The sequence below is a fragment of the Lissotriton vulgaris genome, chromosome 6 (genome assembly GCF_964263255.1).
Source record: "Lissotriton vulgaris chromosome 6, aLisVul1.2, whole genome shotgun sequence".
NCBI lineage: Eukaryota > Metazoa > Chordata > Amphibia > Caudata > Salamandridae > Lissotriton > Lissotriton vulgaris.
Genome location: NC_141694.1, coordinates 1,761,144,335 through 1,761,159,977, shown reverse-complemented (window position 1 = coordinate 1,761,159,977; position 15,643 = coordinate 1,761,144,335). Strand labels below are relative to the sequence as shown.

Below are 15,643 nucleotides of genomic sequence, written 5' to 3'. Positions count from 1 at the left end.
ACTCAAGACACGTGTACACAAGACAGTGGACATATACATAACATTTCAGGGGAGGGTGGTAATTGGTAGTCTAGGTTTGTCAAAAATATCTTAAACTCATTCAGTAGCTGTAATTTTTTATAAGGGGCTCAATCATAATCCTATTTATAATCATAAGAATGATGACATACAATACATAAGCTCGAAAAAATCACAGGAGTTACTAAGACCTAAACACAACTTTCTAATGTTTCTTAATCACTCTTAATTATAGAGCAACTATTGATCAACGGCCAACAGTTTGGCCAGAACACAACTACCACCTCGGTCGACGCGTTTCGAATCCTTAAATTATTATAAAGGATTCTCTTCAGGACCAAAAACAAAATCAATCTGAAAGACATAAGAAGGTACAAGCATTCTGTCAGTGGAACATTCATATAAGAGGGAGACTCTCAACTTTCATTCAGCCTCAGCCTACTCTCAGGAAGCTTACCTGTCGAAGAGTTTCAATAAAGTTTTGGAATTATAATGAGCTGAAAAAAATTAAAAGAAACCTGTGTCACCGCGAGGCCATGGGATCGTCTTACCCCATTAGTAAATATGGAGAGGGGAATCTGCAAGGAACTACTCACTAGGAATTTGCTCAGTCCATTCCAGATATGGGTTATCCTTTAGTACTTGAAGTGTGGATTTATGGCAGCCCTCAGCGCTCGGTCAATTCGGGACTGTGGCAACCCTCTGCGCTCCGTCAGTTCAGGTTGAGACGCCTCAGTTACAGTTCTAAAAAATAAATAAATAAATTGGTTGCCAAATAGTGCACAGTACTGGCAATAGTTTTTGTTCATTACATGTTTGTACTGGGGCATGTGAATCTGAGCCACCCTCAATAATGCCACAGGTTTGTAATGGGAAATGCGACTCCGAGCAACCCTATGCTCTTGCATGTGTGCCTCTGTTATTTACTAAAACGTTTGGTAACCCCATTGTATCTTTTAAAAACATGACCGATTTTAGTTAAAAAAAAAACTAGAGGGACACAACAAGAGGCCTTTTCCTGCATCTACCCAGCTGACTAGTGGCAACTGGACCTGCATTGGACCCAGATGTTTGGCTTCTGCCAGACACTCTGGGAGTCTGTAAGTGCCACCTCTGAGGTCCTGTGGATACTTTAGAAGTGTAATCCTGTGTTGAATAAGGACTTAAAGCACTAAGTCAGAAGATAACATTTTTGACCAGGACAATCCTGGTTGGTGTATCGGATCAGCTGTATCGTCGTTTTGGGATTTTTATTGTTTTGCATTTTGACTTTATTACTGTTTTGCACTGCATAAATACTTTACACGTTGCTCTAATGTTATGCCTGCCATTGCTACCATGAGGTTGTTTTCAGGTGTATTACGTGATTTTAAGGGTTCTCCCTGACATGGATTCTGATTATTACTGGAAGTAGGTAATCATTCACCCCAAATAGTAATCCAAGTTCTTACAATATATATCAATGACCTATGTTAGTTCACACAGGGCTCTAGAGGGGTGGCTACATTAGCTAAGAAAGTCTGATCCTTCCAGAGCATTATAAAATGGTTATACTATGTGGATATTCAGAGCACAAAGTGTAGATTTCACTTAATAGTACTGAGAATATATATGTCACCCAAAATGCAACAGATGGTCCCACATAAAATGGCCCCATAAAGCTTAAAGTAGACTCCCTGGTACACATAGTGAGTGGCAATTTCAGTGATGTGATGTAGCTTGACTTGTACAGGACGATGTACCACACACAGACTTCACTAACATCCACACACTTGGCACAACTTGCCCAGCTTTGGGCTTGACAGATATATGAAGATCCAAACACTGGACAGAAAAACTCTGCGAATATCTTTCAGGGGTCCACAGAATAATCTCCAGACTAGACTACATTGCCACTGTTGCCAACATCCTGTAATCTCACTTGCTTGACAGGCTTTTCCTCTGGAACCTTGACACATGCCTAGCCAATCACATTGTTAGCTGACATTTTCTACTCTGTCCATTTTTATATCATTTCACTGCTCACCCGCGCTTATGACAGGTTCATTATCTACTGTAGCATCCATGGAAGCCCCCGCAACACTTTCTGTTTCTTTTTCAATCATCTACGTTAAAATTGTCACTTTAGGATTGGACCACGTCACTGGAGTTGAAACACTCAACAGGTGTTTTTGCAGCAGACACCTTTTTGAATATTTTGTTTTGGTTGTACAATGTAGCTCCTCATTGCTATCCCGACAAACATTAAAAATGCAATAGGTCTAGCCTTTTATTAAGTTAAAGCAATTTGCTTTGCTATACAATACCATTAGCAAAGCAAATGGCTTTAACTTAATCAAAGGCGACACCTATTGCATTTTCAATGCTTGTTTTCTATTTACTATTGTAGCAATGTTTAAAAGTAAAGTACGACATGCCGCGATTTCTATAAAATTAAATAAATGGAAAAGAAATGGGGCGTCCGCTCGCCTTTGTTTTCTATATATTGACTTTTGTAGCAATGACAGCACGCCGTGCTTTAGATGTTTAAAGCTAAAGAGCAGAGTGCCGCCATTGCCACAAGAGTCAATAACTAGAAAAACAAAGGCGGGCGGATGCCAATTTGTTTTTATTTCTCTACTTTTGTAGCAATCGCTGCATGTGCTTTACCTTAAGAGGTTTAAGACGAAAGCACTGCGTGCCGTGATTGCTAAAAAAGTAAACCAGCACTGCCATGAAAAGCAGGAAGGACGACAGCAATAATGGGAAGGAGGGGGTGCGTCTTCGAGCAAGGAGGCAACAGATAGCCAGAGATGGCCAACCAAAAGAACTAATCGGTGATATCCTGTGGGAGCGAATCAAGCACCCAAAGGCGGGACAGATGAAAACTATTGGCCAACCACAGTAAAGGAATTTCCAAAAGGCAGGCCAACCAACCAGAAGTACTGGGAGTAGTTTAAAGCCCATATTCTGAATACAATATGTCTTGAAGAGACAGCGCAAATGCTGACTAGACGAGACCTAAAAATAACCATCGGAACTAAAGTAATTAATTCAGGCAGTATCGTGATGGGTGCGAAGGGGTTAAGATCAAATGGGAGCCAGTGAAATAGTGCTAGGGCACATACTGGGGGCATGTTAAGTAGGTACTGCATAGAGACTGGAGTAAGGAGAGTGGTATGTAGGAACAAAAGTCAAAACCCATGGGTGGGAAAGGATCACCACTGACGAGGCTCAGAAACTGACAGATAACTGTGAAATGTCAATGCAGGGCAATAGAAAGAAATAGCATTTCTAGCGAGATTTAGAACAACCTACACAGAAGTGAAAGAGCCAAATATAAGCAGGGCCACTGGAATTATGTGAATATGTAGGTGCTGTGTATTCCGCATATAATGATTAATTTCCTGCATTTGCCACATAAGCCACCATCTGCTGCATTACCTGCAAAAGTTACTAAATATGCAGCAACACGTTGTGCTGTGCAGTGGAAGTACTTTCGCAAAGATTGATTGGTCACCTTTTTGTTTCTTATTACTACGCATGGTTGTTATAATGGTACTAATGAGGTGAAATCTGCACCCAAACAGTGTTCATCAATTTAACTATGACACAATAATTAAGTAATACTATCACAAAATGTGCTGCATAATTTGTCTTTTACTTAATTTTGACAGCACCGTCATCCATTATGGTCCTTCACGCCGCATAATTCCAGTGGCCCTGTAAATACGACACAGGGACGGTAGGCAACTAAAGCCACGTGTTTCACTTCTATGGAGCACCAAGGCCCTAGAGGTAGCCGGGCGTTGGTTAATAGCATCTCTCAAGCTATAGAACAGGAGACAACTGCCCGCATTGGTAGCTGCATGAAGACCGCAGTCGTTGGGGGGAGTTTGCACTGCTGTCCCCGTCTGTAACACGCGCGCGTCCCACTGTTAAAGTTACGGGAGCCGGAGGTCTTCCACAATGAATACCAGAGCCGCGGGCATCCCCCATCCCCAGGCGGTGTGCTCTGTGGCACCCGGTGCCGCAAGGGATAGCACCTGACACAAGTTCAACAGCTGCGCTGCGTGACAAGGGGCTCACTCTGTACTGCAGCAGAGGCATGACGCAGCAGGCAGAGCACGCTATGCCCCCCTCCCAATGCTCGGAGTAGAAGGCAGCCGTCCCCTAGTTCAGACTAACATGGCAGTCGACCACTCAGAGCCATGCATTAGCACCGCCCATTCTTAGTAATTGCCCTACTAGCACACACAACCCCCTACTCTCATACAGCTCTGCACTGGCGCATGGCCCTCCGTTCCTCATGGAGACAGGCGTGATGCACTCCCCTTTCCCAATGGTCATTAACATCCCATGTTCTGACAACTCAGCGCCTTACTCATGTGCCAAGACAGATCCACCAACACCCCACACAAACAGCTATACTTTTAATGGGATCGAACTGGCAATACTCCGCAGCAAACCGGCACCCCGGAATAGAGTGCCTAGAGTGAGATGTCCAGTTGTTCAAGTACCTCATATAATGCAAATAGGCGTGAAGGCTACAGTTGATACTGTACTGTAACACGTACTGTGCCTTCTACTTAGCTTTCATGGCACTGCACCGATAGATCTACTGACATATTGCACAGATATACGGAGACATCCCCAAAAAGATATCCCCTACCCTCCACTCCCTTTTATTGCAAAGCACAGTACTGGGCTGTGAACAGCTGTGAAATCCCTATTTTCTGCACCGGCTCCCCCTGCTCTCGTTTACCTCGTGCGGGCTCCCTGACGGTCGCTTTCGAAGCAAGGATTCATAGCCCTGGGCTGACAATCTCTTACTTTCCCGCATGCCAAGAGACGGTCATGTGCTACTGCCTTATATTCAGTCAGTGCTGCGGCAGGACACCACCCCTGTCAATGGCAAACACCCCCCTTAGCCCTAGGCCGAGGGACTGGCAGGCTATACGACTAGTGCCCAAAACAATAGGGCACCCCTCGACTCAACTGTCAAACTACTGTATTCTCCCTTACTTCCAATGCCATGCCATTATTGCCACCGGGTTAGCGCACAGAGGTACCCCTGTATAGATAATGCAGATGAAACTGCATCAAAGAGGTAGAAGATTGGTAGGGGAGGGTGGCTCACATTGCAGTGAGCAGGAGCCGAGACATCCTCCCAATAGGCAGAAACACCGCTGTCTAAGCCCAGGATGGGGGAGGGGGCCAAGATCGTCATCACACGCCCCCTCCCATCGCCCTGTCACTGGCTCTATTTTTAGCCTCACTGCGGAGAAACACAGCGAACCCCCTACGGTTCGGCGTAAGAGCCTAGGGGTGCAACAATCGTTAGGGGTGTATGGTGCCAGGTCTAAACAGACAGTGTAAGGTGCAGTGGCCGCAAGTGGCAAAACGTGGAGGGGGTGTATGGTAGAAGAGAGATATAGTGAAAGGAAGATTTGAAGGTGGTTAGGGTGCACACATTGGAAAGAAAATAAGCATTTAGAGGGTGTAGAATGAAAGAAATAGTAGATTTATGGGGTACAGACTGTAAGGGCACAATGTAGAACTGCCCACGGATTGTAAGGGGCGTGGGGTAGCAATAACGGTCACACATGAACTACAGCAATTCACAAGCACGAGGCGTCTGCTCTTCTAACAAGCCGGATGTCATCCGCTTTACGGCAGTCTTCAGAACCAAGCACAGTCCGCTTTCACTTTCGTCCGTCATGATAGGTTTCTTGACTTTATGGGGCCATGTGTTTGAAACACATGGCCCCATAAAGATAAGAAAGCTTTTGCGACGAACGGAAATCAGACGAGCCCGTCCAAGTGGGCCGTCTGAAAGAGAGAAAAGTCTTCATCAGGAAAAGCTCTTTCCCAATGGCTGGCCACCGTTTAGCATAAACGGTGATGCCGGCCAATGGGAAAGAGGGGCGGGGCTTAAAGCCAGATACTGAAAGCCCTCTAAATCATTAAATCTAGCCATCGAGACTGCGCATGTGCGCAGCCCACGCCAGCCGAGACCTAAAAATGAGCTCAGCTCACAGATGAGAATGCAGATTATTTAATTCCTTCTTTCTTGAGAGCCTGTCTGCACTAAGGAACAGGCTATCCAGCTAGCCCAAAAATTGAAACAGAAGTCAGTATTATTTCCCTGAGGGGCCCCAACAAGAGAATAGGAAAGGGTAGGCATCCACCTTTAAGCAAACAAACATTTTTACATTATCCTTCCTTCTTTAACAAGACCATGACATGACCATTTCCCCTTATGAAAACAGTAGGAGAAAACAGTAGTCAAAATTGACCCAGTTGGAGATCAGACTCATGGAAATTAAAGGGCGCAGAGATTATGGCTTGGCTGGTGAGAGATTTCACCCTGTATTTTTAAAAGAATGCAAGCTCAGTAAATTCTCCCACATTGCTTTGGGAATTATAGAAGACAGTAGTTAGAGATAGGGCAGGAAACTTAATGGCACACAAAAGATTAAAGGTAAAACCAAAATGTGATTACTACAGAGGAAAAGATTCTGAAAATAGAGGGACACCTCATGACCTCCAAGACCCAAAAACACTTTAGACAGCTAGAACCACTGAGAAAAGAATATCATACGGAAACACAAGAAACACTACTTGTCTGTTTATGAAAAGAGCCTTGGGGACAAAGCGGGCGCCTTTTGGCTTGCGTGGAATATAGTAAAGATTAATCTAGGTGGGTGAGTAAACTACTGCAGGAAAATGGAAACAGAGCTATAACAAACCTAGAGAATGCACAAACATTTGCAACGTATTATAAGAAATGGAATTGAGACCGACAAACTAGTGGAGAGGACACAAAAACTGCATTCCTAGGATGTCTTACTCTATACTACAATCTCTAGGACGTCAATACCAGTAATATATGTCATTTTTAAAAGGAGTTTAGGAGATTTGTAGGATATAAAATAAACTGGAACAAATAATGAATCTATAAAATTAACAATTGGGAACTGAAAGGTTTAGAAACAACACAAGGAACTGAGATGTCAGAAGATGGCTTCAGATATTTGGATGTAGATATAGTTTGTAGCAGAATGGTATTTTTATTAAAATCTGGAATTATTCCTGCATGAGTTCAGTACAGATGCTCAAAAATGCGAAACACTCCTGCTTACCATAATAGGAGAGGCGGAGATTTTTAAAATGATCAAAATGCTGAAATTGTTCTGTCATGGAAAGATAAAACACTATGCACACTTCTTTGGGACAGAGGATAGCTTTTCAAATATTGTGCAAGTCAGCATGTAGTTGCTGCCCAACCTAAGGGCATACTGTTGGGCTTCCCAGCTACTAGCCATCACTGACTGGCAGAATGCTCCGAAGAAAGACTCAGCGACCAGGCTAGAAAGAAGCCAAATGGAAATGCATGTATGCATACCCCAATTGTATAGATATTGGACAACGGGAAGAAAAGTTCTCCCATTACTGACTCAGATCACACTTAATGCCTGGGATAGAGTCACATGATACATGGGTTGGCAGGGAAAGATATTGAGAGAAACCCTTTATGGAAGGGAGAAAAGCTGAAGGAAGTGGGCAAGTTCAAGGGCTTCCAGCATTGGGATCTTCTAGGGATAACTAAAATAGGAGAGAAGGAGGATGGGGTGGAAATATTTTCCAAATTGCAGAAAGATTATGACCTGTTACATACTCCCAAGGTATAAATATCTTCACTTTCCCTAGAAGCCGTAAATTGGAAGAAACTTCCAGACAGTGTCCATTGGAAATCAGAGTGCTGCAAGAGGGAAACAAGTAAACATGAGTGATATCGCTCATATCTAGAATCTTAGGAGGAAGACTTGGGGCCCAATGTGAGATATTGACTGGAAAGTGACCCTCAGGTACCCGAGAGAGGTAGCCATAGAAATGAGATTGATTAAATTAGATGTTACGCAGGGCATATTATAATAGGAGCAGGCTTCACAAAATGGGAAAATAGCAAGCATCAATACGTATAAAATGGGACATGGAGGAAAGAACGTTTGTGCTTACTGTCTGCAAACTTGGCTTGCTGCTCTGCTTTGCTTGAAAGATTAATAAATATACCTCTAAATATTGGGCTCAACAACCTCACAGGGAACGGTGCTAGCGAGGACTTGTCCACTGATAATATTAACTTGAAACTGATGTGACGAAGAAAGCATGTCATATTCGCAAGACTTGATAGGCAATGGGGGTGTCCTTAGTAATAAGGTCAGGGAGTTGCGAAACTAGTGTATAAATAGTCCATAGCATTACAATTTATTATGTTTGAAAAACAAAACATTTTTTTTAAAGGAATAACTGTCCAAGAACCTATCACTTGGGTCAAAATAAACAAAAAATCCCCCCTATCTCTCTTTCAGGTCAATTGAGATTTTTATATTTTTATTTTTCTCCTGAAAGTTTATAGTTAAAAGCTCTCTATCCTTTCAAAAACAAAACCCCCAAAATATTTACTGCCAATATAATTTCCATCGCAGAACATGGGAAATGTTTCACAACGTTGCCCCCTCAAGAGTTTCCATTTGTGTATGGCACATATGATGACAACGCAGTCCTCTTAAGTTCCCACCGCCAGGTGGGTGTTATTTCCATTGCTCATTGTTTCAAAATACAGGGGCGTTTGTTCATATGTAGGCACTGTCTGTCTGATGCAAGGTGGCATTTGTGTCTGTCCAGGCCCGTCTCAGTCGGGCAAATCCATAAAGTGGCTATATTTGCTTGCTCTTTTTCTAAGCATTGATTGTTCAATGCTTCATCATCTGAACCCCTCTTGTAAACGGTTTCTTAACAAGTGTGTTTGTGGGTCTATGGGGTCTTCACCTCCATACATTTACTCTGCTTGGTAGTCTGTTCACACTAGTTTGGAATGAAAAATCGTACAATTTAAGAAAAGTTATCTTTGTGCTGAAACTGGAGATGTTGCTGTGTAGATTCCACCCCATTATCAGCTCGAAGAATCAACTGACCGTCTACTTACAGGTCGACCAATGTTCTTGAACAGAAGAGTGGGCCCAGAGTATTCTTGTCATTGGATGGGGCACTCTGCACATGTGAAACACAGGTTCTGCACCACTTTGAAAGCTGGAAGAACTTGAGATCTATTTACAGTGGTACTGGCATCAGTTCCCACTAGATGGTAATAAGAGTGAGCCAAAGTACCAGGGTCATGGGAAAATAAATTTCACAGATGAATGTATACATGGTTGGTCTATTTTACGACTGCACACTATGAAGCCGGGAGTTTGCCAGAGGAAGTTTGAGTTTAATGTCATCACTCTAAATTTTTTAGTTATTGACAGTCTTTCTTCCAATTTATAGCATGAAAAAGCCATGACAGTGGCATTCTTGTATATCCAATATGAAAACTGATTAACAAAATTGTTTTTTTACTGTTTTTCTTAGGATGACAGCACGAGCCACAGTGATCATCAGGATCCCATATCACTAGCTGTCGAAATGGCAGCCGTCAACCACACCATTTTGGCGCTGGCCCGGCAAGGGGTCAACGAGATCAAGACAGAAGCTATAGATGAAGACTGATACACGTGAAAGGGAGGGTTCAACAAAGAAGTATCTTAGATTTAGACGTAGCACCTTAGCAGACTTTCCTTGGTCCTTAATATGTGTTCTTAAAGTATAACTTTGCAGTTTCTTGTACGTCAGTTAGCTGTTGAGGTCTTGTTCTGTGAAGATGGCATGGTGCCCTCAGCCCTTGCATATACTCCTGTCAGTATTAATTCCCAAGAAATTATAATCCGCCCACCTTCCTTTGCCAGCCCAGGTGGCTATCTTGCTGCTCCTTTTTCGCATTCCAAAAACGTGCTTCCAGGTATTCTAGACAGTCCTCTATTGCAAGCTTTAGACATCATTACAATCTTTGTATATCTCTAGACATCATGCATCACACAATATACTCTGTACGCCTTTTTCTTCTCCAGCACTGAAAAAAGAATGCAAGCCGAGATTGAGGCACCATACATGCCTTCGTTGACTGAGAGTAACACAAACACTGTGTGTCAGTGGATTCGATTTTGACACGGGATATTCTAATTTTCAATCACAAAAGGGTTTGCCTCCCAATTACCTGCTGACTAGTTATACTGTTAAGTTTGCATGCTGAGTGGATACAGTTGGCTTCTTACAATAGTGTTTGATGCCAACATGCTGTATTCTCACATGCTTGACAGGCTTTTCCTCTGGGACCATGACATATACCAAGCCATTCACATTGTGAGCTGGCATGTTTTACACTGTTCCATTTGATCACATGTGGATTTTATAGCATTTCACTGCTCACCCACCCTGAGGACAGGTTCATGATCTTCTGTAGCATTCATGGAAACTCCTACACTTTCGGTTTCTTTTTTAATCTTCTGTTAAAATTATGTCTATTTAAGATCAGACCTTGCCACTAGAGTTGAAACACCAACAGGGGTTTTAGAGCAGCCATTTTTATTTTTTTAAGTATTTTTTTATTTTGGATGTATGATGTAGCTCGCCATTGTTATTGTTATTGAACCAAACAGATGAGAATTGAGATTATTTTATTCTTTCTTCCTTGAGAGCCTGTCCGAAATGTAGAACATGCTATCCGGCCTGCCCAAAAGTTGTAACAGAAGTCCGTATTATTGGACCCAATGAGAGAATGGGAAAGGGTAGGAGTTCACCTTTTGTAAATGTAAATTGATACTTGTATAGCACACTACTCGCCCGCAAGAGTCTCAAGGCGCTTGTACGAATACCGCTGTGGAACCCTTCCTGGCTTTCCCTGTGAGGCGTCCACTCCTGGGCGCCCCTAAGGTGGAGACCAGGCATCCTTAGCGTTGTGGGGGCCATTGTGGAGATTAAGCAAGCTATTGCCCAGAGTTGCAGAGTGGGACTCCATGATTGGAATAGGCACCGAGGCGAGAATTATCAGGTCCGTGGAATATTGAGCCCAAGACCCGCCGAGGCGAGGAATTGAACCCTGGTCCCGGGCTAGACCTCTGCATCAGGGTCTGCCGCCCTAATCATTGAGCCACACTTCTCCACCTTTAAACAATCCAAACATGATCACGTTGTTCTTTCTTCAATAACATTACCCCTATTGGTCCAACCTATTTCAAACCATTGAATAGTCCTTCTGATTAGATAAACCAGCAGAAGTCCTGAACGTGTTGCAAGAACCAGGTTTTTTGTTTTAAAGTACAAGTAAATAGAGAAGTATCTGACTGCTCTTTCCGATTATTAAAGGATTTTTTTAAAGCGCATGGTTACGCCATCTCGCCATTATGAGCTGTGGGTACCAAAAAAGAAAAAGGTGAAGGACAAGTTTGTAGTGGTTGACAACAGAAATGAGGGTTGTCCTATTTTATTTGGAAGTCACCAGAAATAGCTTCTTAAATTTAGCACGTAAAGCTGCTGAAGGTCTTTCTGATCTCCTACAAATATGATGGATTGAGTGCAGTCTGTGAATGATTCTGTCCAGTCCTTGTTTATTTTATAACTCCTTCTGCCATTAAGCTGCTGCAGCATTTCTTCCACCTTGTTGCTTGTTTAATTGTAAGATTTATTATGGGTACCATTGGCTGAGAAGGATTCCCTTCCGAGGCTAGGTAGGACCAGGGCCTGCCAGAGGCTTACAGAATGAGAGGCAAGTCCATCCATGGACGTCCATGAATCTTGTCAGAGAAGACGATATATACATGCATCTACTTGTCTAATGGTGCACCGTGTAAAGGTTCAGTGAAATGCTTGATAGCCACCACCTGTCCATGTTCACACAATAGGATCAAGCATAATCTCTTTCCAATGGGAGTTTAAAACGCCCACTGACTTGCATACAAGATTATTCAGTGTCTTAAATACTAGATCAGTACTAACCTGAACATTCAGACAGATGGTGCATATATGCAGCCACTGAATAACTAGTCCAGCCTTTTAAAACTTAAGGATGTCATAAAGTAACTTGGTTTATAAGAGCAGATCTCAGAGCCTACAAAACCGTTTCGACAGATAAGAGTAATCAGTACAAATTAAATGAAACTGCAAACCTGTGCAGACTGACCTACGCGGAGTTCATATTTATATTGAGAGATAGCAAATATGAAATCCCTGTATCTTTATATTTAGACCAAGAAAGGAACTAAGCATATTTTTCTCAAATTATGCAGCTAACTAGTCTTCTTGAAAAATGGGAATTGTGATGATGATGATGAGGGGACATCGGTTTAATGGATGCTTTAAAGGAACTAAACTGTTATGAACATTAACTAAAGGTATTTCTCTGCTACACCTTATTTGCCAATCATACACAGCACTTTTTATTTTATAAAAATATTTATATTTTGGTAATCTGTTTATTCCATCAATTTAAAAAATGTATATTAAAAAAGGAAGAAAAAAGTGAATACATTTCTATCTGGTTGTGTTGCGTTGTAACGAAGAGTTCTGTAGTGTGCAACTTTCATCACATCCATTTATGCCCAGGCATTAATGATTTTTGGTTGAAGTAAAGAAAAAAAAGGAACTACTGAAAAAATGACCTGTTTGTGTCCCAAGAAGGCATTTGCTGAGTCAGTAGCAGCAATCCTCTTTTAAAGTCCAATGTATAAGACGCCTCCAAGTATCCTCAGAGAGCAAAAGCCATTTGCCTATTCAACTTCGTCTTATTACAAGCAACAATGATGAAAGCAAAGAGCACATTATATGAAGGTCTTTCTTATGCTAGCCCTGTGGGACCCATTGGTTATAGAGGATGTTTGTTATCTTTGCCCCTCTACTATAAAATATGTCAGTGGTTCTTAACCTTTTGACTTCGGTTGACCATCCCGTTAATCATCAGTGGGATCTGGGGATCCCCTAATAACACATTACTGGAAACCAGGGACTCTGGCTAAGACATTTCCACGGTTTGAACCTGGAAACAATAAACAAAAATGCAAAAATAAACATTCAAGAAACAAATACACAAAAGATTAAATATTTTATTTAATTCCCATACAAATATAAAAAAATCTAAAATTTTATTTTATTTGGAAGTGTTGAGCTTTTTTGTTTGATGTACTTTTGTACATTCTGAAGATACTTAATTTTAGTCTCCAATTTCGTATTTGTTCACATTTACCGAACTGTTAACATTTTTATTTTGCTATTTTATTTATGTAGCCTTTATTAATCTGTAAATATTTTTTTACTTTTGAAGCAACCTCAGACCCTCTAGTAGGCTTCACGGACCCGCAGGGGTCCAGGGACCACGGGTTAAGAACCATTAAAATTGGTCATCCAGTAATATCCCTGGCAAATGACTAGCTCCCCTCTGTGCAGGATACCAAACAATTTAGTGGCGAATGTAGAGGCATCAACCTTTAACCCCTTCCATGCTCATGACGGAAAGGTTCCGTCATGAGCGTCGGTTGAGCTGTGCTCATGACGGAACCGTTCCGTCATGAGCCGATAGGCTCATTAGAACCTTCAGCACAGCGTGAAAATTCGTGCCGCGCTGAAGGGGTTAAGCTTTCCTATTTCATTAGCAGGTAAACAATAAAACAAAGTGGTTAGGTAGGTGACAGCTTAGCTTTTACGGAGGAGAAATATGCACTTATTAATTGAAGCCCAGGATGATCCTGCTATCCTAGAGGGTGGTTCGGTTTTCCATTCTGTGCACTTAGGATGCTGGAACGCTGAACCCTGCCTTCTTTTCTTTGAGTTGGGTTGTGCATGTTCAGATTCTTTAAACATTGAGCATCTTTTAGTGTCAAAAGTAAATTGTTTGAGTTGTTAATGTACACCTAATTTCTCTCTAAAAGGATGCGTCATGCCTTTACTAATCTTGAAGTGCCCCTCAAGTGACAAGACATTCAGACAAGGCTTTTTGCAGGTAGTGAAGAGAGACAAACTCTTTTTTTCTGTTTGATCAGTTTATTGAGTTTTGGCATATATGATACATAATACATCTGCATGGGAAATTTGTGATACCAGTAAACATTTATAGAGATCATAATGTTTCAAGCAGTTACCAAAATTCAAACAGTTGATGGCTGTTCTGTCTATATTCATGTAGCAGGATGGCTTATGTCCAATACAGCAAAAATACATCACATCAAACAAGATCTGCTGCAATTACCATAAAGGGTCAAATTACCGGTGCCTTTGTCACATACAAATTTGTTCCACATGCATCTTGCCCGAGACCTCCTGTCGGCCCTGCTGTAACGTCAGGGTTGATGATTAAACTGCTTTAGATAGAACCATAGAATTTTTGTCAACAAATAAGAAGGAAAAAGGTGGGAGAGCAGGGGGCCCAAGATAAGCAGAGGCATTCTGTGCCTGCCATAATAATGCAAGTTCGACAGTTAGTTATGTCTGTGTAAGTATCATACTGCTGCATGCTGGTTCAGTGTGCATTGTGTATAGCGCTCGTCCCAGACCCTCATTGCCAGGGCACACTACGACCCATGTGCAAACTCGATTAATCAGTGATAGGAATATCTATGGGGTCTTCCGGGATTATTGGCCACTTGAAACGCTGTCAGGATTGTGTTCCAGGCCGCAGAAATGGCGTACTTGCGCAGCCCAGTCCTGACCTCCCTCAACAGAGACAGCTTCCGCTTTAGCCAGTTCTCCATGGATTTTATCCCTGCTTTAAGCGGTGGGGGATCTTCTGCCTTCCATTAAAACGTGATGAGTCTTTTGGCCGCCACTAGACTCGGATCCAAGAACCTAGAAGACGCCACATGTTTCTTATCTCTAGAAATTAGTCCTTCAATGCAAGCCTCCCATGCATACTGTAAAGCCCTATTGGTGCTCGTGATTAGCAATTGAATCATGCCATGGCAGTGTTCTTGCAACTTGGGGCATAACAACATATGCAGAAGATCGGCGTCCACCTTTTTACAGCACCGGCAACTAGCATCCATTCTATTAAAGTACCAACTCATTTTATCTGAAGTTAGATATGCCCTATGAATTTATATAGAGTTGGATCAGCCTAAATCTTACATTTCTGGAAATAAATCTAGGGCTCCCCTTCAACAGAGCCCATTCTTTGGATGTACATGGTCGTGCCAGGACTGACCCCATCTATGACGCAAGGGTGTTAAATCAGTCATAGTATGTTTGCGAATTGATTTTAAGAACCATTTTATAAGATGCCGTCCCATGCCCATCACATGTATATACTGCACCAGGAGATGTGTCTGGAGTTCCTGTGATATATTGCCCCAAAACCGTCCGAACAAGGCTATTCAGAAAGAGAGAGAAAGGCCCGTAGCGCCCCTCCCACATATAGGTCTCCTAATGTGCATATATCAGCGTCATGCCAGTCCATGTGTTCTACCTCTCTAACTTTGAAAGTGATTATCAGGTTCAAGCAATCTACGACAATAATAATTTTAATTGCCATAGAGTGGGAACACCAGTAGGTTTCATAGATCTGCTTCACCCCTCAGAACAAGGTGATTTCCATGCAAATTAAACGTGCTTTCCAGGGTGCAAAGCAGGAGCCTGCTCCATATCTTCCTTTTGCTGGAATTAGTGGTCAGGTTTCTGAATTTATACAGTACAAACCTTTAAATGTACCAGTTTTCAGTCGTAAGACATGCTTTTTCTAGTGTACTTAGAGGTATCCATCAACTAGGTGACATGTTAAAAG

The 15,643-nt window shown here is 42.2% G+C and overlaps 1 protein-coding gene across 11 annotated transcripts in view; it reads left to right on the top strand.

Moving 5' to 3' along the window:
- Window positions 1–12,401, top strand: part of HMBOX1 (homeobox containing 1) — a 490,629-nt gene extending 478,228 nt beyond the window's left edge. For 8 of the 11 annotated variants that reach the window (XM_086928008.1, XM_086928002.1, XM_086928007.1 and 5 more), the window contains one exon: window positions 9,415–12,401. In XM_086928008.1, coding sequence (XP_086784134.1) covers window positions 9,415–9,552 — 138 coding nt within the window. In that variant the 3' untranslated portion in view covers window positions 9,553–12,401. The remainder of the gene's footprint in view (window positions 1–9,414) is intronic. The other 3 variants (XM_086928005.1, XM_086928004.1, XM_086928009.1) reach the window with 2 other exon arrangements.
- Window positions 12,402–15,643: the final 3,242 nt, after the last annotated feature.